The sequence below is a fragment of the Corvus hawaiiensis genome, chromosome 15 (genome assembly GCF_020740725.1).
Source record: "Corvus hawaiiensis isolate bCorHaw1 chromosome 15, bCorHaw1.pri.cur, whole genome shotgun sequence".
Taxonomy (NCBI): Eukaryota; Metazoa; Chordata; class Aves; order Passeriformes; family Corvidae; genus Corvus; species Corvus hawaiiensis.
In genome coordinates this window covers 17,275,933-17,298,706 of record NC_063227.1, presented here as the reverse complement: position 1 = coordinate 17,298,706, position 22,774 = coordinate 17,275,933, and the positions used below count along the sequence as shown (strand labels likewise).

Genomic DNA, 22,774 nt, shown 5'->3' with positions numbered 1-22,774 from the left:
GCAGAGCTGCAGTTCCCTTCACAGCGATATTTGCTTTTTTTTTTTTTTTTTGGATTAAGGCACATACGTCATTTAGAACTTGCCTCAGCCTTAATACCCATGCAATTAAAGAAGGTCCTGGTATGACAGGGCCTTCCAGATAGCCCTTGTCCTATAATTTCTGCAGAACCACCAGATTTAACCCATGGATTTTAATTCCTGGCTGTACCAAAGGCCTTTCGCTTTGTCACACTTCATCTTAGTCTTTTGTGCTGCAGCACAACCACCAAGACTCTCCACTCCCTGAGACTTAGTGATTCACCAATGTCATGTCCATATTGTTGCTTTGAAAGGTACGAAAAAAAATTCCACTGGAAGTACTTCTGAAATATTGAGTACAGAATGACAAAGCAAGCCAATTTGCCAGCTCAGAAATGCAGCTCTACAGCTGTTACTTTAAAAATACATGCTTTCACTGCACAGAAAATCATTTGTACCACAACAAACAAGCTGCTACTTTAATTTGAATGGCTGAGAGCTCAGAGTATGTAAATGCTAAATAACCTGTGCAGAGACACACATTAAACAGACAACAGTTAAGTGGAACATAGTAGGACTGGCTTATTTTCTAAGTGACAACTGCTATGCAAAAGGTGACTTGGACAAAAAGAAGAAAGAAAAAAATTTTTTTCAGGAGCTAATAATGTGAGTGCTTCCTTCCTCAAGGAACTAATCTGAAATAACATTTTTCATCATAAGAATCTGAGTTTCAAACATGCAAAATGCTGTTTGAGCAACCTTCCCTTCAGCTTCCTAGTTAAGTTACTAACATATAGATATATTTTAAATTTATATGTGTATTCCTGAAAATGCTGGTACAAATATTGCTAACAACCCCCCATTTATTTACAGGAGAGTCAATGGAACAAAACATTAAAGAAACACTCACATGAGTAAAACCACATTTATATTAACTTAAGCCCCAGAATGTAGTGAGAAAATTAAACATAATACATTTTTAACCTGCTCAACAAATTAGATTTTTGCCAAAAAAACCCTTGAAAGCAAGAAAAGCTTGTAAATTTATTCCAAGAAGTAAAAATTCAGCTAACTACATCATGGGCTTTGATGAGTGACATCCAAATACTTATTCCCTGAGGTGCTCTGCATGCACAGTTACAATAAAAATACACTCAAGTGGTGCTGAGTGAATGCAGGCTTTGAAAATAGCCCAGGCTTTACAAAGGGAAATTGCATTACTTCTGCATCCAGAGACTGCTGAAGGCTGTAAAATCTCCTCTGCAAATGACTCCTGATGAAGTTCTGTGCAGTGCATCAGAGCAGGGTGAGCCCGAGCCTGGGGATGCACAGCCCTCCCCCGTTGGAACACCTGAGCAAAGTGTCCCACAGAACCCAGGAAAGCAGGGACTGGGCTGAGGATGGCAAGTGCTGCTTTTACAGCTGGGAGGTGCAGAGACACCTCTGGGCTTCTGCCACGGAGCTGTGAAAGGGGGTGCAAAGGTCTGATCCCTCCCTGGCACGTCTGCGCTGGCACAGCTTCCAGCAGGGACACGATCCCATCAGCAACACTTCCCTTCAGTTGGCTGGGCCTGCTTTACTCAGATCAGAGTACAAACAGTGCCAGGAAAAAGGTACTTTGTCAGTACTCTGGACACACCTTGCTGCTGCAGGGTCACTGCAGCACATGCTCCTGAGCAGCTCTTCTGCTGCAGGTGCTCCTTTGCAGGCAAGGAGGCAGCAAGGAGAGAATCAACTCTGTTCAAGCTGTGGTGGCTGAGTCAGAACTGGAGGTACATGAGTCTAGCCAGGAGTGTTGCCCTGGGTCCTCACCATTGAGAGTCTTCCTTTTGGCAGGGCTGAAAGAAGGTAGCAATCCCAGAAGTGGAGAAAAGAGAAGGAAAACTGGTGAGGCTTCCATATAAAGAGGCTGGAAAAAGGCGGCATGCTGACCAAGCTACACTAACATATCTTGCTTAGGGCTGAAAAACTCTGCAAATAAATTGGAGGCTGCTGCTGGGGACAGTTTAATGATCATTATTTCAAAATGCATTGGGTCAGCAGGTGTGACTAGGCAGGATGCATCTTGTTTTTAGCATTCCTTTTTACTGCAGTGCAGTACAGTATTGCACGGCCCTGAGTGCACGTCTCAACCAACTGGAAGCCTGGTCAACCACAGACTATTGTCAAACCAAAGACTGTTGACAGCTCTTGCATTATACAAATATTTGTTCCTCTCAATTTCTTCTTAAGTGGAGCTCCAAAATCTGCAAGGTTGAGGCCAAGCCCTGGCAGAACCATTGTTTTCCATAGGTTTTTTAGGTCAGCTCCCATGTACCCTTCTACTCCACCCAACAGTAATGTTTCTTCACACTGAATACCCTTCTATAAAAGAAAAGAAAATATCTGAAATCTTGGGTTAAGAAAGGTTCAGATTAATTTCATTTAAACTCAGATTCCTCAGCATTTCCACTTATACTCCAAAGTAACCTACACATCCAGTGTTTCTGAAATGCTGTGACTTGGGAGAGGTGTGTACACACCAGCACAAGATCATACGAACTATTCCCATGGTCAGAAAGAATAGGGAAAAATTGTTTTTAAAAGAAAAGAGTCCATATATGAGTCAATACACCAAGCAACCCACCTTGTTTCTAACAATTCCTACCCTGAATTCAGAAACAGCTCAGTATCCATCAATAAGACATTTTCACACAGTGAAAAATTCTCTATGTTCTCAGTTGTCCAGTAGATTACTTTTTGAAGTCTTCATATCTTATTCCACTAATCATCTGCCCAGCACATCCACAAAATAAACCACACCATGAGAAGGAACAAGGTGTAGCAGGCAAAGCAATGCCATCTCAAGGGCATTACAAAAGTGTAAGAAATGTAAAATACAGCATTGCAAAACAAGGGAACTGAGCTTTATTTCTAGAAAGGCAGGTTGAACATAAAATTGATGGAAAAGGCAATATCATTTGGATCCATGCCATATGCGCTGCAATTCTAGAATGCCCTTAGACTTTTTAAGTCTTCCAGAACCAAATCACTGTGGATTTTTGGAGCAACTTTATAACAGTGTTTTTAGAAGGCTGTGAAACCTTGTAAGGGCTCCTAGTCCTCTCCCTGACCATGTGAATCATGATAATAAAAGTAGTCATAACTCCTACTTCCACAAAGGCCTTCCACCATCTCCTAACATATAATAAATGTCGTAGAGGGGATTAGGTGTCCCCTGACTCGTGTATCAGTTGTGACAGGCCATAGGCAGGCAAGGAATCTATAGCTTCCCTTTGGCTGGCTATGGCTGCCATGAGATCTGCTGCGCTGAGGGACACAGACATGGTCACATCTGCCACAGAGGGGCAGAATCAGTCTGTGACAAATCCTTCTCATGGTGGAGTCCAGGGAGTCCCTCTCAGTTATAGGAAATTAATACAGATACAGACACTTCAATCAATCATACTTTGACAGCCTCACTGCTGCTGCAGCTCCCGAGCAGCTGACAGGGTTCCCTCTTCAGATTATCTGCTTGTTCTTCTACTCTCACCATGAAATGTGTGTTTATATGAGAAATCAGTGGCTCTAAAATCAAATGAGGTCTTGTATGAACATCAACACAGGTACCAAAGAAATTAATCTGTACACACTTCCAAAAACCCTTCAAAGTTTAAATTCTTGTGCATTTCAATGAAATGAATTTATTCATTTCAATGCATTTCAATGATTTACAGGAAGAAAAAGTAGTAACATGCTAATGCTTTTGTTTTAGTCATATTTCAGCATCAAGGCATTTGCTGGTATGGATAAATCAGCTCCTCCCTCTCCACAATTCAAATGGAGATCTTTTCAATAAAAGGTATTTTAGAACCACAGGTTTTTTCAGAAAACGTAGCTTCCTTTTTTTTACGGAAAAAAGTTTTCTTCAGTGTTCTATGTCCTTTAGTACTTGCACGACACAAACACTTGGGGAAAATTAATTAGACGCTAAAGCTAGAAAGTGAATTGGTGCAAGTGCAGGGAACTTCTCTGTGGACACACCCGGCCACAGATAAACTTAAGGTTGTTTTATAGCAGCCAGGGCTTGAGTGCGGTAAACTAAGATAAGTTGACCTGCGAACGGGGTGATTTAGGGCGCTGTTGGTCCTGGCACCTCCAGGCGCCGTGCTGGGGTTCCCGGGATCCGGGCAGGGAGAGCCGCTGCCGCTCCGCGCTGTGGGCGAGTGTCGCGACTTCCTGTCGCCCCCTGGCGCTGCTTGCTGGGAATGCACAGCGTCGGGGCGGACCTGCCCTGGGGAGCGGCCGCGACCCTCGGCCCGATGGGATCCTCCTGTCCTGGTGCTGCTGTCCAGGATCCCCTGGATCTGGGCTTGGAGTAGCGGGATCTGTAAAAATAACCCATTCTATATGTAAACATTTTAAACTTTTTCGTATTAGAATCTTTCGTTTGCTCTGCAGCTTTGTGTGGAAATTCTGGTAGATTTAGAGACGTCTTTGTTTTAGATTAGTATCCTTTTTTTTTTTTCCCTTTTTTTTGTTTCCCCGTCCTGATCTCCAATATTCCTGTTTTCCTATCTTGAGAAAGAAGTCCAACTGCAGCTGTGAAGAAAGACTCAACAAATTCAGGGACTGTGCACTAGTGCTACTGAGTGTGTCAAAGCAACTGAAGTAAGGCTTTGCATTCTTCATTATTTGTTGAATCCAGGTATCCAATCGTAACACACTTTAGTGTACAATAAAATATCATACAAAATACAAGGTTAAAAGGTCTGCATCTACAGCTGCTCTCTCTAGGGCTGTTTTCTTATATCTAAACACATATAAATAAACACTCTGCAGAAAGTCTTCCATCAAAACGTCTGTTAAACATGGCGAGTTGTTTAGACATTTTCTAGTTACAACAGTACAAGACTCCTACTACCTCACCTACATAAGTCTTTTTTGGCTGCTGGCCTGCCAGGGCACAGATACCTTAAATGACTCTTCTCTGATCCCCATCACCTGTCCTGTGCCTTTGGAATCAGTCACCATTTAAACCCATGGTGAGACCATCAACAGCCACCTACCGCAAACTGAACTAATCCAAGCAATGGCAAGGCCTATCAAGGGTTAACTGTGAAAGAGAGATCAGTCATGCCTGTCACATCAACCTGGCACTAAATGCAGGTTGAATACCCACACACATAATGGGGCATCTGGAGCTGCAGAATGCATTAATACACATGAAAAAAACATTATTGCAGACACTGTATTTGTTCCAGCTCAGACACTCACAGAGGCTGTCTCATCCTAGGGTCAGCCATAGGGAAGATCCCTCATGGCACACAGAAGCTGTCAGCTATCCTGGAAGACAAAAAACTACATTGAAAAAGGATAAATCTATGCAAAACCCAATCAGATCAAACTGTCCTCACTTTAAAACCTTGATTAAATTTATCTAACATTTAAAAGTTTATGAAATCTCTGGCCTACCCGAGGTTTGTTTGCAGAGCAATTCTTCATTTACAGTGTTAATCTTTAGCACACGCTGCATCATGAGAGCAAATCAGCACAGCAAGTTACACTCTGAGTCAATAAAGAACAGGTCCTCTCCTCACCCCAGAGCAGTAAACACTGCTGATGATGAACTCCTTACAGCTGAGGGCAGCCCCAGGAGTGTTGCTCAATGTTGCCCCTCAGAAGGACCTTGAATGCCTAAGAGCAAGTTGGAACAGAGTTCTGGCAGGGAAATGTAAGTTCTATGGAGTGACTACTTCAAGGCACCCAGGATAGGAGATGGCTGAAAGTTTTTTTCAAGGAGGCTTCCATATTCCTAAAAAGCAGAGACGTATCTAAAAAGATGGACATATCTTCATCCAAAAAATCATGAGGGAAAGAATCCTTAAACTGTTTAGTTTTCCTCCCTCCTCAGAAATGGTTTAAAAAAAAAAAAAAGAGTGGTGCAAAACACAAGTTGGCTTTAAATTCTCTGATTTCTCTTGATTTCTAAATGAGAAAGAAGCTGTGTTTGTTTAAGTTATTCCTTTTATCTTCCCCCACTCTGGAGAACTGACCTGTGCTTCTGTTTTAAACAGAATGCCCTAATTCTGGATGATTCCCATTGACGTTGGCATATATGGAATCAGTCTCTGGGATAAATGTTCCAGCATTTGAATAGTTCTGTACTGAAGCTGAAACTAAAAACCAAAAAAAAAAGATCTTTTGGTATTTTTATGATTGTTAAGCTAAAATCCTTGAAAACAGCAGAGGAAGTGGCATAGAGAATTATGTGGTTGGGTGCCTTTAAACACAACTCCTGGACCTTAGCTGACTTAAATGGAAACCGGATTTAATAAAAACCAAAATCACTTTCTCATTCCTACCATGCTATTCTAAAAATATATTTAGCATCTCTTCATTCTAAAAGTGCCCTTATCCTGTGATCAGGGTGGAACAAATGAAAACAGAGATACCATGATGTCTAGTGTGTCGATGGACTTCTCACAGAATAACCAGTGGCACCAACACCCCCACCGGGGGCTGGGAATGGCTGATCTTTAGGGTCTTTTCCAACCCAAACCATTCTATGGTTCTACTCACTCACAATTTCCACTGTCTAATAAAGCAGGTTACAGAGTGCATGTGATAGGATAAAAGTTCAATGTCAAGCAGGTACACAGGTCTATCACACATTCGAGTTCCAGAACAATGTGTTCCTAAGGTCTGTAAAATCTTTAATAAAACTCTCCTTCCTCCTCAGAAACTTGATCCTTATTGACTTAGACTCTGACCATTTTCCTATAGCTCACACCAGCTAATTTTTATCGAGATTTTAAGAGCATTAATTTCCCTCCAGAATGAATATTTAGGTCATAATTCCATAATAAGAACTTAGCATGACTACATGGCACAAACAAGGGCAGGCTGGAGACCCAAGTCAGATGAAGATACTCCTGAGTACCCTGATGTGAGTAAGTGCCACCATTTGCTGTATGTGACCAGACCTTGTGCTGCACTGACACAGCAGCTCCTGGGGCTGGACCAGCACCTCTAACATGGTGTTACACTCCATAGAGACACCCAGGTACCTGTGTCTGTCTAAAATTGAGATTTCTGCCTAAACTGAACTCCAATGTGCAGCTTAAATGCATCTTAGGTCATTGCAGTGTAACAGCTCCGTGCAGGTCAGCTCATCAAATCTCAGTGGCACGTGCAGCTTTCCTGTCTGCAAACAGCTCATTAGTTACAGACTCACACAACCCCATCATTATCTCAGTGCCACGTGAGAGCAAAGCAGGCTGTCACCAGCCAGACTGTTGGAAATGTTGAAGAGAAGGGAAATAACTGGTACAGAAAAGCACATGAGAATGTGGTTGTGTTCCTGACCTGCACGGTGAGAGATGAAGCCTCTCCTGCTGCACTAATTCCCTCGACAGCAGCCAAAGCCTGACCCTGTCCTGGAGGAAATTTCTGCCCTCTGTGCTTCCCCTCAAAGAATGTCAAATACAGGTTCTGTCCCTCCCCTCTGCATACATGAACTAAAGCCCTGCTGAGCTTGTGACAGAAATGGCAGCAATCAGTGCTGATTTACATTTTTAAACAGATGTTGCCATACCGGCACTTTATTATCCCAGGGCATCAATTGTCCTTCACGCTGCTATGTCATTTGTTTGGACAAAATGTCAGTATCCACAGTTTTTGGAAACTTGTGAAAGGCTGGAGCTTGTTGTCCAAACATCCTTAAAACTCCAGTTCTATGAATTCCATAGTTTTGGCAGGTATTTTTTCTTGGTTAATTTTACTTTTCTGCTTGGAGTTGATTGACAGGATTTCAGGCTTGAAACTTGGGCTGGCAAGAGGAGGACAATCTGTGGTGTGGGACAAATAAGAAGAATTATTGCTGATATTTAGTAAACTAAATGAGAATGTAAACCCTTCACCAAAAACTGTACTAAAACCTGAGCAAAACGCAAGCACGAATCTTGAGCCACTGGCTTAACACCCAACACCAAACTTCCTTTGGACATTGTGCTCCTGCCTTCCTAGTATTTGTTTCTGGTTCTTCTTTCACTTACATTCTTCCTACTTCTTCATCTTGAGTCACAGTATTTCAATAACAATTTATAATAACAGCTAGAGGTAAAACTCTATTATCCCACTCACCTGAAAAAGTATCTGCAAGACACAATAAACAAAAGGTAACCTTTAACTGGTATTTTCACAAAGAATAAATCGTTCTTTTCATCATCTCATTTCCAGTAGAACCAAACCTTTTCTTCTAAAATACTTGTTCATTTTGTGCTGTATTTAAAGTATCTGCAGATAATATTGAAGGACAGTTTTGATACCCTCCCTCCTCTTCCCCCCGGTTAGCAAGATGTTAAATGTGCACCCTTCTACCTTTCACTTTCTCTCACTCACAGATAACCTTCTCTATTAAACAGAAACCTTTTTCCTAGGAAAGCCTTTTTCCTCCTCTGTGCCTCTTCAGAAGCATTATCAAGTTGCTGCGGAAAGCAAATGAAACAAAATGAAACAAGAAGTCTGTCAGAATTCATGCCAAACTGTAGTGTTAAAACTGGGCCCATTTTGTTTTGCTGTCTGTGGTTATTCTGGTGAAGGTGCAGCATTTGTTCCAATGGCAAATATTCCAAGCCTCTCACAGAAAACAATCACTAACTGTTCCTGTAGAAAACAGCTTCACTCTGACAACTTGCAGGGTCTAAATTCATAAAACTAATTTATTCGCACTGTATGTTAAAGTGTTGATGGAAAAACTTAAGCTTAAACAAACTACAGATGTCTTTCCATAGACTCAACTCCACAGCAAGGAATAACTTTAACCTCTTTGTCTTTCCCAAATCCATAGAAATGGCAACAAGGCAGTTCCCCCATCCACAACACTGTACATGAACATATTTTATTTACTTAGTATAAACCTATGTAGGTGTCTGAAACAGAAAGGGATGAGTGAAGGAAATCATTTATTCTCTTTTAGATTCCCCCTCTATCTGGATAAGACACTTAGAAAGAGAAAGAACTGACAGGTTATAAAAACCCTGAGGTGCTGACCTGCAGTGCTGTGGTGCTTCACACCAGTGAGGCATCACCTCCCAACTCTACCTCATGAGATGGGAAGACACAGAAAATCAATCTAAAAGCAGAAAACTTGGGCTCATAGAATTCCATTTGCTGTCAGTAAAAACCTATTACCTTTTATATGATGATAGCTGGAGATGTCAGGGAGAAAGGGTCAGGGCAAATAAACCAGATTTGTAACATTTTATTGAACAGCAGAAAATGTAGCTTTTGTTCATTGTGCTGCTGGCTGTAAGGTCAATTTGTACATGTGTAAATAAACTTTTGCATGTTTTCCACATAACAGCTGCTGTTCTGCAAATAACTCAGGCATATGGTGTCACAGCCACGGACATCACTGGGGAAAGATTGAGGATACAGAGCAGTGTGCTGGGAGCAGCACAGGGATCTGAGGGCTGTAAATCCAGCTGCAGCCTCACAGTAAATTGTCAGTGGCTATTTTGTGCTGAGCCACCTGTTGCCTTGGCTACACTGCCAGTGAGGGTTTAAGGATATCTGGAGTGGTCCGTACAAACTCCAGAAAACTATAACTCCTCTGCTCTCTGGAAAGAACAGAGCCCGACTTGCATTACACAGTGAGCATTGCAGATGCCCTTTCAGTACACCTCCCTTCCCAGGAACAAGCTTTGTTCCCAGGGAACACACAGTTCCCTTTGGCCTGTACAACCAGAGGCTTCTGTTCAGATCCCAGTGGACACATCCTGCAGTATTTTCCTCAAATGTTATTTCTGTATCTGTATGACAAGTAACTTATCAGAGCCTATGGTGTTCATATTCTCCATCAGTGCCTTTCTTTAGAGTGGATGGTGCTCTAAAATGGAATATTTGTAGGTAGATGTAATTATTTTCTGTTGAGAAGTGGTCTCGTAAAAATTGATCACAGATCTGTTGATGAAGGTTTGAAATGCTGCTCCACAGACTGCTTTCCATCTTCCAGAACTCTGGAAATGCGCTGAAAAAACACCAAAACAGATTTTTGTAGGTTAAAAGTGATTCTGTGTTGGATTCAGTGATATGTATATTCATTACTTGTGGCTTAAGCTGTAGCTAGAGAAAAAAAGACATTGACCAAATCCTGCATGTTTTGAATTAATTTCTCTATTCTGCAAAACCTTAAACCTGTATTTAAACCTGTCCACATGATTCCAAACATGCAGTGAAGCACTTCATAACTGGGTTTTTAGCTTTAGTTAATCATTTTTCCACCATGTAAGAATGAACATTCTATCCTCTGTACTTTATATGCTATTTAATTTTAAATATGAGTGGATGAGATAGTGCTGAAAAGCTGCAACTCCTGGGTCTAAAAAGAGCAAGTGTGTGATAAATTGAATGTAAGTGAAATACTATAGACTTCAAATTGATAGGTTATTCTTGTTCTACCAGAAAAATAGGTTATGAACACATTTAAACTGAAGGTTTTCCTAAATGTTACTCTATGGTCCCTGAAGGCATTATTTAAAAAAAATCCAAAAACCAAACAACACTGCAGAAAGTAATGAATATAAGTGAAATCTATTACCTAGAAAAAAGAAACCAAAACATCAAACCCTTTGCATTGAAAGATCAGAAAAGTTGATGTGAAAATACTACAAGTGACCCAGAATACGTATGCAGTAATGCATGTTGGTAGCTACACTCATCTGCATTGTCACCCTCCCACTACCTTCAAAGTAGGAAAACTTTCACATTCGACGTCCAAATAGCTGCTCTGGATACACTTTTTTTGCTGTCAAATACTGAGTTAAATGAAATAGTTGTAGTTTTATGACAATTTCAGACGTCAGTGAAATTTCCTCACTTTAAAGGAAGGCAGCCGGCTTTAAGCAAGAGTGACGACTCCAGCGGGAGCCGATTTCTACTTTCCATTAAGCATCTCCACTAAGCATCTTCTCCCTGTGCCGTGACCAGCCCGCTCCGAACGGCCCCGTCCCGGCCCCGTCCGATCCCACCGGGAATTGCCGCTTCCCTCCTTCCCTCCCTGCCGGCGCCGGCACGCGGCGGGCCACCCGCGCCCTCTCGCGGTGCGGGAGCGGAACTGCACACCCAGGTACCTCCCTGTATCCCTGCATCCCTGCATCCCTGTATCCCTCCATCCCTGCATCCCTCCATCCCTGCATCCCCGCATCCCTGCATCCCTGCATCCCCGCATCCCCGCATCCCTCCATTCCTGCATCCCTCCATCCCTGCATCCCCGCATCCCTGCATCCCCGCATCCCTGCATCCCCGCATCCCTCCATCCCCGCATCCCCACATCCCCGCATCCCTGCATCCCCGCATCCCCGCATCCCTGCATCCCCGCATCCCCGCATCCCCGCATCCCCGCATCCCCGCATCCCCGCATCCCTCCATCCCCGCATCCCTCCATCCCTCCATCCCCGCATCCCTACATCCCCGCATCCCTGCATCCCTCCATCCCCGCATCCCTGCATCCCCGCATCCCTGCATCCCCGCATCCCTGCATCTCCGCATCCCTGCATCCCCGCATCCCCGCATCCCTCCATCCCCGCACCCCTCCATCCCTCCATCCCTGCATCCCTCCATCCCCGCATCCCTCCATCCCTGCATCCCCGCATCCCCGCATCCCCACATCCCCGCATCCCTGCATCCCTGCATCCCCGCATCCCTGCATCCCTGCATCCCCGCATCCCTGCATCCCTCCATCCCTGCATCCCCGCATCCCCGCATCCCTCCATCCCCGCATCCCTGCATCCCCGCATCCCCGCATCCCCGCATCCCCGCATCCCCGCATCCCTGCATCCCCGCATCCCCGCATCCCTCCATCCCCGCATCCCCGCATCCCTCCATCCCCGCACCCCTCCATCCCTCCATCCCTGCATCCCTCCATCCCCGCATCCCCGCATCCCTCCATCCCTGCATCCCTGCATCCCTGCATCCCTGCATCCCCGCATCCCCGCATCCCCGCATCCCCGCATCCCTGCATCCCCGCATCCCCGCATCCCTGCATCCCTGCATCCCCGCATCCCTGCATCCCTGCATTCCTCCATCCCTGCATCCCTCCATCCCTGCATCCCTCCATCCCCTTCATCCCTCCATCCCTGCATCCCTGCATCCCCTTCATCCCTCCATCCCTGCATCCCTGCATCCCTCCATCCCCTTCATCCCTGCATCCCTGCATCCCTCCATCCCCGCATCCCTGCATCCCTGCATCCCTCCATCCCTGCATCCCTCCACCCCTGCATCCCTCCATCCCTTCATTCCTTCATCCTTCCATCCCTGCATTCCTCCATCCCTGCATCCCTCCACCCCTGCATCCCTCCATCCCTTCATTCCTTCATCCTTCCATCCCTCCACCCCTGCATCCCTCCATCCCTTCATTCCTTCACCCTTCCATCCCTTCATTCCTTCATTCCTTCACCCTTCCATCCCTCCATCCCTTCATTCCTTCACCCTTCCATCCCTCCATCCCTTCATTCCTTCACCTTTCCATCCCTCCATCCCTGCACCCTCCTGCTGGAAGCGCTGCCACAGCCAGCTTTGCTTCCACATTGAGCTTCCACCCCACTCTGTCTGACAAAAGCATAAAGGGAAAAAAAGCAGAATCTGACTTACAAGCCTATTAATCTCAAAAATATTTAATTTTCATGGCATAGAATTTTTGAACATGTAGCACTTCCTTCCCCCCCCCCAAACACACAGAACCTACCATTGTTTTAAATAACTGGTTCACTTTCTTTCTTTTGATGGTTTTCTTGTCACCATCTGAGGTGGTAGGAAACACTGGCTGGCTCAGCCTGTGTGACGCAATTGTTTCATCGGGTGCCACAGTGCTGACAGACAGAGTTAATCCTTAGAATGGAAACAATATTGGTTACACAAAGCAAAACCAGAAAAGGATGGCCAGAGTGTAAGATAAAACAGAACTCAAAATAATGAACTACTGCAATGACTAGGAAAAATTGAGACATTTTTAATCTAACTATAACCTTAGAATAAAAAATTAAATAATGGGGAAACAATAAACTTCAGTACATTGAAACTGAACAGGGAAAAAAAAGAACCAATCTGGCCAAAGAATTAAAAATAGATAAACACATGACAAAGAAGTGGGCCATGACAGTCTGTTGTGTTGTGCTAAACATCTGTCACAGGCATTTGGAAAGAGAGGGAGGGTGAGCAGGACAGGTGAAATGCAGGCTAAAAAATGGGATGTCCTATGGAACAAGGGATTAAAAGATACTGAAACTGTGTCTGTTTTCTCACTGTGCCCCAGCCTAGAGATGAGCTCCAACTTTAGTCACTTTTCCCTTCCCTTTAACACAACCACCCATCTGTCTGGGGGGCAAGTGTGTTATCTTGCTTCCCCTGCCTCCAGTGGTGAGGGAATCTATGGGATTCCTCTCTGGCTTCAAAAGCAGAAGGTGAAATCCTGTTATGGGGCAACTTCTGGGGATATTCATCCCCCAAAGCAAAGCACGGAGCATTTCTCCCTGTTTCACACACTGCCCTTGGCTGTGAGCCCTTGTTTCTTCTCGTGAGACCCTACAGAGCAGGGAAGCTGAATAAACCTTGCCTCTTTCTAGGCAGCAGGAATGCTCACACTGTACAAGGAAGTGAAATTTGGAGCTCCAGGAGTAACAGTTTTAGAATTTGCATGTTGGCACAGGTATGGTGTTACCAAGCATTTGGAGCAGCCCAGCCTCACATGCACAGTACACACTTCAGTTATAATCTTTGTCCCAGTGGGTTTCACAAGGATGGAGAGAGCTGCCAGCCCTGCTTGGAGCAAACCCTTCATTGCTTTTTCTTAACATCCCAGTAAAGTTCAGAACTCTCACCCTAGTGTAAGCACCTTACCTGGGATAGTTGGCATAGAACGACTGACAGTGCTCATCTGCTTGAGGACAGAAGTCTTCTGAGGTGCCACCACATGTTCTGAGAGGTTGGTATCACTCATGAACTCATATTTCCTTGACAGCTGTTAAATAAAAAACCACAGCATGAACTGAGATGATGAACTGAGACTTTGGTCCATATATCATACTACATACAATCTAAAAACATGCAACAATTTTTCAGATAATTTATAGTTAGAAACTTCTCATTCTACATTGAAAAAAAATATTCTAAAAAAGTTACAGAAGTAATCTGTGATCTGAAACCTGAATTCCTACTCTATTTTTGGCATAATACCATCAGACAACTCTGGGTGTGATCTGCAAAGTAAAATTAAGTTTTGAAAACATTTTTCCCTATCGCATTAACATACCCAGCTTGGCTGCTGCAAAGTCTTGTCACTGCTTTTTTGAAGCAGAAGAAAGTCCTTTAACTCAATACACAGCGAGATCCCCACAGTTTGGTGTATGTGTTATCTAATTTAATCAAAAGCCAAAGGTGTTACTTGGTTTTGTGTATCAGTGCTTCTCAAAGCAGGACTGTGCTTATCTCCCTTTTGCATAAGGACATGCAGTGATAGACAGTCATAATCATCTGTGAGTTTCTCTGTGCTTCCCCAAACAATCTTGGCTTTCTACTCAATTCATTTTACCTTTGATGATTCCTTCAAACAGTTGATCAAATTATTTATGCTCCCTCCATGTAACTCAGCAATCTGTTACTGCCTGACTCTTTAATTTAGATGGGGCTTGTGTATCAAGAGGATATATACCAAAAGAAAATTCTCCTGAGGATTAAACTATATATATAAAAAGGCCCAGTGTAAGTTACATAAGTCATTGTAATGATCCAGCAGTGCAATAAAAGCACTCGGATGATCTATGGAGCGAGAGATGCCAGTGCTTCCAAACTTCAGTCTGGCACCATTTAAGGAGTGCTGTTTGCAATCTTGCAATTTCCTAACAGCTGTATGTTCCATAACAAGGTACAAAACGTACAGGGCTCATCACTTTTGAAATAGCCCTGACTGCGAGGAGCTGCCATGAAATGTCAGCACAGTCAATTGCCTCTCCACAGGAAAGCAGCTTAACCCTCCCAACGCAGTGCTCCTTTTTGAGCTAACCAGGCTCCGAATCTGCAGCCTCAGAGCTCTGTTATCTGTCACCAGAAGCCAGGAGAGATGTTCTGATTTTCTCACTGATTTGTTTCCTCCACAGCATCTTGCATGTTTCATTCATGGCAGGGCAGATCATCTCTGCATCCTGCATACTTCCCTTTATGACAGCTGCAGTTCTCTGGGATATATTTTTCTTTTTCTAAGGAAATGGATTTTAATGGATTATAAAATACTACTCTAAATCAGTAACATACACATTTCATCTCAGAGATAGAAATATCAGCTGCTGTCTTCTCATCAGCAAACACCACACTGCTTCTTTTTGTTCTTTTTTTGGACTTTCTCATCTTGACTTCAGGATGAGGATTATTATGTGGAGCAGTCTCCTCTGATTCTGCTTTTACTTGCTTTGGTAGCACTGCTTCCAGATCAAAGCTGCAGGAGCAAAAGAAAGAAAGTACAAGTTGCTGAGTGATATTTTAAAAGCCACTGGTATTCTGATGTCATTTCCCCATGAAATATAAATGCAGGTCATTCTTTCCTTCTACTTTCTAGGCAGCCTTGCAAACTGCTGGCAAAAAGCATAGGATGTGCTTCAGCAGCTGGCAAGTGGAGATACAAATAAGATGCCTGCAGGCAGAATGACACTGTCTTAAAATGTAGCGAAGAATGTAAAATTTTAAAATGAGCTCAAATCCCTGTTTAAAGATTTGTGCATCAGCTTAAGAACTCCTAAATTAAACAGAGTGGAGCTCACATGGCAAGTTGATGTGTGGTGATGCTGGTGCTGAAAGCAAGACATGCTCTTCTGGTTGTAAGAGAACCAAAGTGGAACAGAGTATTGCTATTTGTTGCCATGTTTTAAATGCATCCTCCTATTTGTTTCACCATATTGGACAAGAATGCACACACCCAGGGATTAACTCCCCCTCCACTTTCTCTCTTCCTTTAATTTTTACAGTTTAAAAATTGGGCTACTTCTCATTAAAAAAAAAAGCCCATGAAATTGGTTCTGGCTTTACTCCCTTCTCTGCTGATGTGATCAGCCTTTGGAACATGGGACCGAACTTCTTTTGTAACATAAAAATTGATAAATCAAGTAGTGTGGTGAGTCTGCTGGCCTGTGCTTCCCAGAAACAAATTAGCATCCTAAGAATTAAAACGAGGTGCTTGATACAGTTGCTTCAGTGGGCTTGTCTGGTTCTGTCAGAGGCGTCCTGATTTACTGCAGCACACAAATGACGTTTGCCTGCTCCACCCTTCTGAAGGGGAAGCTGAAGGGCAGGAGAAGCAACCTCAGGAATCTCAGTATGTGAGGAGTGCTCAACACTGGGCTGGCCATCAAACATGCCAGAAAAAGGGGTGTCTTAAGAAGCAACCCTTCCACATTAGGGTCATACACCACTGGACTTTTTCAAAGTGAACTACTCAAAAAGGGAGATCAGATGTTTAAAAAAATAATCAAACACTGCTCAACAAGTTCAGTTTTATACGTATCCTGTTTGGGAAGAAGTTCTATGCACTTGAAAGATAATTTATAAAGTGAACGAAACAATTTGTGGATGGAAAAGCTATACCCATAATTGTTCTCTCAAACTTAAAAGTCTTTTTGTTTTCCAGTGCTGCAGTTAAAGCACATTAGGCAAAGCATTTTACATTACTACAGACTTTACTAAAATGTTCCACCTCCTTTTCAAGTTTGTAAAGGTTGTTCCTTTCCTATTCACATTTTATAAACAAAAAGATGCTAATTAAGTTAAAAGCAGTATAAAAAGAAACTTGTAAAAAACTCCAGATCTTCATAAATTTTTGAAAAGTAATTTAATTTTTAAAATACTTATTTTCTGAAAAAGAAATGCCACTTTTTTTTTTTTTTTCAATGACACTTGAGTACATTTTGTCTATTAAAATAGAAATGCTGTAGTTTTGAGCCTGGAGGAAGTGATAGCTACAGTTAAAAATAATGTTGGTATTGTCTGAAAAGGCTGCTGGTGGTCTTTATTCTTTTTTTAAAATCTTTTTGTTTCCTTTCATAAAACTTATTAAAAAACAGGACTGAAAAAGAATTTGTACTGTATTTACAACCAACCTTTCGGAAGCAGGTTTTTTGGGAGTACTGCAGTCTGAATTCATGGAACACATGGAGATAAAGGATAACTGACGGTAGGATTTCAGCATTGACCTTGGCCGTCCGACCCTCTTGTCATCAAACTCTGGCTACAGGATGGAAAAGAGAAACACGTTCTGTCAAACAACCCTGGGATCTTTAATTCATCCTTTTCACACCAGGTTTTGAAGACTGTGCAGATGTTTAACACTTGGCATGAAAGGATTTGTCTGCTCCCATTAATTACTGTGATTTATCTTGTGTCTGGATGAATTCTTACTCTTCAAACCTCCCAAACTCAATTCACAAAGTACATTCTCCTCAAAATTTTAAATAGGTTGGGTTTTTTAAGTGCTGGTCCCTAAGAGTGCTGGAGGGTTCAAGCAAGAGGCAAGATTGCTGATTGTAGATTACAGCCTCTGTTATTGCAATTATCATCGCAATGACATGATTTCAAGGAAATTATTGCAATTGCAGCCTCTGTTATTGCAAAACAAAAACCGTACTCAGATAGATATATAGAATTTTCATCATATAGGTATATAACACGGCACATATCCAAAATTTAGGTTAGAAACTTGCTATTTTCCCCCATAACAGTATAAATAAGTCCTATTGTAAAATCACCAATGCTGAAAGCAACAATATAAAATAATTTCCAAAGTAACTGGTGTTTAATCACAAAAGCCAGGCACCATCATTCTTGCTAGCCTGCACAACTCAGATAGAATATTTTATTCAAGAATTGTCTGGGGAGTTTGTATTCAGAAGTTATCCTTCAATTCCCAGATATTTCAGTTTCTTCTCAACTAGTATTTATAGTATTATACACACGGCAGGTTTTACTTCACAGCACAGCTGGAAGTGGCTGGCACAGGGAGACATCAATTGCAGATCAAAGCCCTAAACCACTAAGAAAAAAAATAAAGAGAACAAACGTAAGAACTTGCTTTTACTTCCTCAATAAGGTTGAAAAGACTTGCAACTTTAAGTTGCAATAAAATACAGTAAAAATCTTCCAGAATGAGGAATATTTGATGTGTCAGAGAATTGAATCAGCTCTTGGATGATGCAACTCAGATCCTACTACCTTCAGAGCACAAGAAAACCCACAAGCAAAAAAAAAAAAAAAAAGCATGATTTTGTTTAGAATAAGATGTATATTAAATAAAGAGAAATTGAGGTAGAGGTTAAAAGGAGAGTAATACCAATTCTCTGGCTCCATATTGTTTTTCCACTTTAACTTTTAAGTGCATGAAACATTCCTCCATCCGGTCATGGAAAGGACGAAGATTATCAGAAACTCTTCTTTCATGAATTTTAATTCCAGCCCCAAGGAAAGGTATCTTAAGAGGAATAAAAGAAGAAAATAGGTGAGACTTCTCAAGTGGGTCCAACAACCTCTCTGGCTCTGTTTAAATTATCTGGTAAATCAACTGCAAAACTCTTCCTGTGACTGGCAGGTGGATTTGCCCATTGATATTGGCTTTGAGCAGCAAATACAAGATGGAGAAGGCTCATGGAAAATGGGTATTCCCAGAAAATTTCTGAAAATGTTGGCTGCCTCACAGAGGCTGTCTTCTCTATTCTATGTATTTTAATGTTATGAGATTTGTGTAAAACACTTCTAGCTCCCCTTCTGCCACAAACTTTTTCTAACTGCTTTACTTCAGCTTTTAGTACTTTGCATTAATATCTGGGGTTTTTTTGTAAAATCCACTTATATTCCGTGCTTCCTTTTTGTGTTCTGACTCAGTAAATACTGGGAACATTGGTCCACCCATCTCGTTGGTCATATTTCATGGAAGTTCAATTTCAATATAACTTTTAAAAACGTGGTATTAAAGCCCATCTGTTACTGACAGATCTGTTTGTCCTCAGAGGGATTTGCAGGGATAGGCAGAAATTACCACTTATTTCCTAATGCCAGCTGGTGTTATGGTCAATCAATACCACTAATCCACTGAGTACTTCTGATGGCCAGAAAGCCACAAGAGACAGAGGTGTGGTGAGCAATGACACAGGAGAAACTGTAAAGGTACGACTCAAACTAATAACCAAACTGAGATAAATCAAAATGAAACAGGAAGAAACTTCAAAAACATTAAAAAGTAGTACAAACAATTCCATTAAACTATTTGGAAGATTCATTTCAAGGCTGAGAGAGGAATAAATGGTAAATTTTTGCTGTTTCTCATCTATGAAAGAGAGACAGAATCATAGAATCATTGAGTAGTTTGGGTTGGAAGGGACCTTTAAAGGTCACCCAGTCCAACTCCCTGCCACAGACAGGGACAAGCCCAGCAGGTTGCTCAAAGCCAACCTGACCTTGGATGTTTCCAGGGATGTTTTTGTGAGTTAGTACAAAAAATGAGACATGTAATGTGAGGTGAAATACCTTGAGCCATTCATTTCTGGTAGTAAAACCCCAGATGAAATCTCACTATTTCTTACCATCCCTCTATCTATTGATAACAATGATTTCTATTTTGGACTAGATAATGGAAATAGAATGGATCATTTCTGGGGTCATGTTTTTCTCTGCTCCATTATCATTATCAGGTCAACAGGAAGAGCCATTTTCCCTTGAATCTCAGCAAAAACAGAGTTTTTTCTGCCACTACCTCCCATAGGTGCATTTTCCTCCTTGAAGACAAAAGGGTTCTGCAGGCTGGTTGTCTTATCATATCTACACTATATATAAAATAATAAAGAGTAAACCCAAATAACCTCAGTGGTGCCAGTATAGGGAGAATATTCAGTTCTCCTCTGGAGATGGAGCTTAAAAGTATTTCTGAATAGTCTTCCATGCTATTTGCACACAGAAGACACATAGCAGTTATCCTGAAGGGTCATTGAGCATGAAAATAATTTCTGAGAGAAGCAAACACTCCATTAAGGTTTCTAAAGAAAAGAAAAAAAACCCTCCACAGAAAGCAAATACTCTAGGAAAGAGTTGTTTCCCAAGAGAGTGTGAGACATTTGCCAACCCCACAAATTCATGAAATCATTATGACTTTTGTCATGCTCTCAGTTTTGTCTTCAGGAATACAACCCAAGTTGGAAATCCTGGCCCTTTTAACCATAAATGTAGCCTGTTATATGTGGCTTTTGATAAACCATTCCAGATGTGTACAAAATACGTTTCATGGGGTAAAAAAGAGTGGAAATGATACAATCATCTCAATGCTATCTTCTCCTGCTAGAGAGGAATGGCACAAAGGAGCCACTGGTGAAGCCTCAGTGGTGGCTGTCAGTGAGAAATTACCTGCCAAGCAATCAGATCTTTGAGCCTATTCAGCTTTTCTTCATCCTCTGGATGGTCTCTGATATATTCTTCTGTAAAGAAAGCCTTAAACACAAAAAAAAAAAAAATAAATACAGTCCATCATTTTGACAGGTAAAGAAATCAATCATTAATCCACAGAGCCTAGCTGGTGATCATAATATTGGTCATCAAAGAGGAGAGACATCTGCATGGTCCTTAGCCAGATGCTGCTGGTGAGAATTCCTCCCTCTATCAGTTGGGAGCTGAGGTGCTCTTTTTGGTTAAAATGTGTTAGGTCTTTATCCAACACTTCTGAGTTTGAGACCCTTATTATGAAACCCAATTATCATTTCTTTTGTTAAGTTTACAGCAAAACTAAAAAGGCACAGATTTGGAGTATCATGATTTACATCAATTAATGGCTTCAGTTATTTTGGTTTGCTTTCAAAGACAGAGGTGACCAGGAAAGGATGATATGAGGATCCCTTAACTGATGGAATTATGGCTTTCCTATTCCCCATCCACACTGCGCTACCCCTTTAACAAAGGATGTAGGAGGATTATGAAATGATGCACGTGAGAATGTTCTTTGCAGTGACTCCAAAGCTCCTACCTTCTCATATTTAGCAAAGCCACCCATAACAGCTGGATCAACAATTCCATTCAGAAGCATGGAAAGTGGATTAATAGGGAGGTTCTCATCACTCTGGTACTGGTTAATCATCATCAAAATTTTTTCATTCGTCGTAGACATAGTCTCAATAGCATTCTCTAAAGGACTAATTGTGGACTGTAAGAAACAAAAGACTTCTAAGGTTCATAAAGATATAAACAGGTCTTTTTGGTTTTATAAAAATCCCACAAATGAACAACAGTTTTGCAATTCAGCAAACCTACACAGTTCAATTCTCTTAGGACTTGGTCTTGAAACTATAAATCAGACATTATATATGTTGATCATGTATTGAACAGTAGGAAGATTAAAGGTAAATAACAAGTTTTGTATGTATAAAATAAGCTACAGTAGCCTTGTGTGATGGTTTTGCAAGCTGGCCTGTACATGAGGATTCAATGGCTGCAAGCTGGATGGGCTCTGAGCACGTTAATACTCACAAGTGACATGGTGACCACCTCAAACCAGCGCAGGATTCCTGGAAGTTTGTAGGCTGTAACAAATGATGTCCTCTCAATCCACATAGACTATTAAAAAAACACAGCAGGAGAAAATGATAGTTCAGGATTGAAACTTTAATCTTTTCTGCCTTCTGAGATGTCAGAGTGAAATGGATGTAGATGGAAAACATGCATATTTTTGCATAAAAAGACACTGCAAATTTAATCTAGCACAGCAACTTGCACAAATAATTTTCCTGATTTCAGATTAGGCCATCTTCAGGCACAGAGCCCGCACAAAGCATGGGAAAAAGAAAATTGCCCTTGAATCTTTTAGTCTGTATTCCTATTTTTGCCAGTACAGATGGAATGACTGACATTAAACGAACTGCTCTCGCCTCTACCCAGATTATATTTCCTCCCTTCATGTTCAAAAGGTATTTCTGCAATTAAAAGCAGTAATAGCCCTGTAAAAACTTGCCAGCATTCTGACTTTGTTTTTGTTCCTCTAATTTTTCTTTTTTGAACAAGATTGGCTGTTGGTATTTTAGAATAGTTTGGAATAGACACTGTTTCATTTACCATACTGCTCCTTATTTCAGTATCAGCTCATCAAAACTGCCAGTACTGAGAAATACCATAACAGAGGTAATGAAGACACTTCCACCTATCCCAATTCCCACCTCTTTGAAGGAAACATGCATCTTATCTATTATCATCAACATTGAAAACATCAATAATTTAGTTTTTGTAAAACTATTTCAAGGTATATAGGAGCTCAAACCTCTGTAGTTTGGAAAGGAAGTCAAGGAGCATCCTGAGTCTTGACAATACATTCTGGCATGTCAGGGTAGAGTTTGTGTGTGAAGTGTTGATTTAACAGCAGGTAGGAAGCTCTTACATGAAAGTGTTGACTCTGTTAATCAGCACACACATAACAGAAATTGTACATTTTGGAAAAAAAAGGCTTTTCCCACCAGTATGCCAAGAGCCCAGCTTTAGCCATAAGGATTGGATGGGATGCTTTTCAAAACAAACCATAAAATAGCAGACACCTGTAAAGTGAAATTACAGAAACTTACCACATTTTTATGCTTAACATTGAAAAGCAATTCATGGTGGTATAGATTTCTTAGATTATTTGAAGAGTGAGGGCCATTCCTCAGCATTCAACCATTAGGCATGGGAGTAAAAATGACACAGGCAGTTCTCATCAGTCGAGATTGCACAGGAC

General features: G+C 41.8%; 1 protein-coding gene across 1 annotated transcript in view; it reads right to left on the bottom strand.

Moving 5' to 3' along the window:
* Positions 1–9,247: 9,247 nt before the first annotated feature.
* DOCK2 (dedicator of cytokinesis 2) overlaps positions 9,248–22,774 on the bottom strand; it is a 157,431-nt gene continuing 143,904 nt past the window's right edge. Inside the window, exons 44-52 of the mRNA XM_048319744.1 lie at positions 21,541–21,627; positions 21,041–21,217; positions 20,428–20,511; positions 18,368–18,505; positions 17,142–17,269; positions 15,307–15,487; positions 13,897–14,017; positions 12,746–12,888; positions 9,248–10,030 (exon numbers count right to left, since the gene is read on the bottom strand). Of these exons, the coding sequence (XP_048175701.1) occupies positions 9,956–10,030; positions 12,746–12,888; positions 13,897–14,017; positions 15,307–15,487; positions 17,142–17,269; positions 18,368–18,505; positions 20,428–20,511; positions 21,041–21,217; positions 21,541–21,627 (1,134 nt within the window). The 3' untranslated portion in view covers positions 9,248–9,955. The remainder of the gene's footprint in view (positions 10,031–12,745; positions 12,889–13,896; positions 14,018–15,306; positions 15,488–17,141; positions 17,270–18,367; positions 18,506–20,427; positions 20,512–21,040; positions 21,218–21,540; positions 21,628–22,774) is intronic.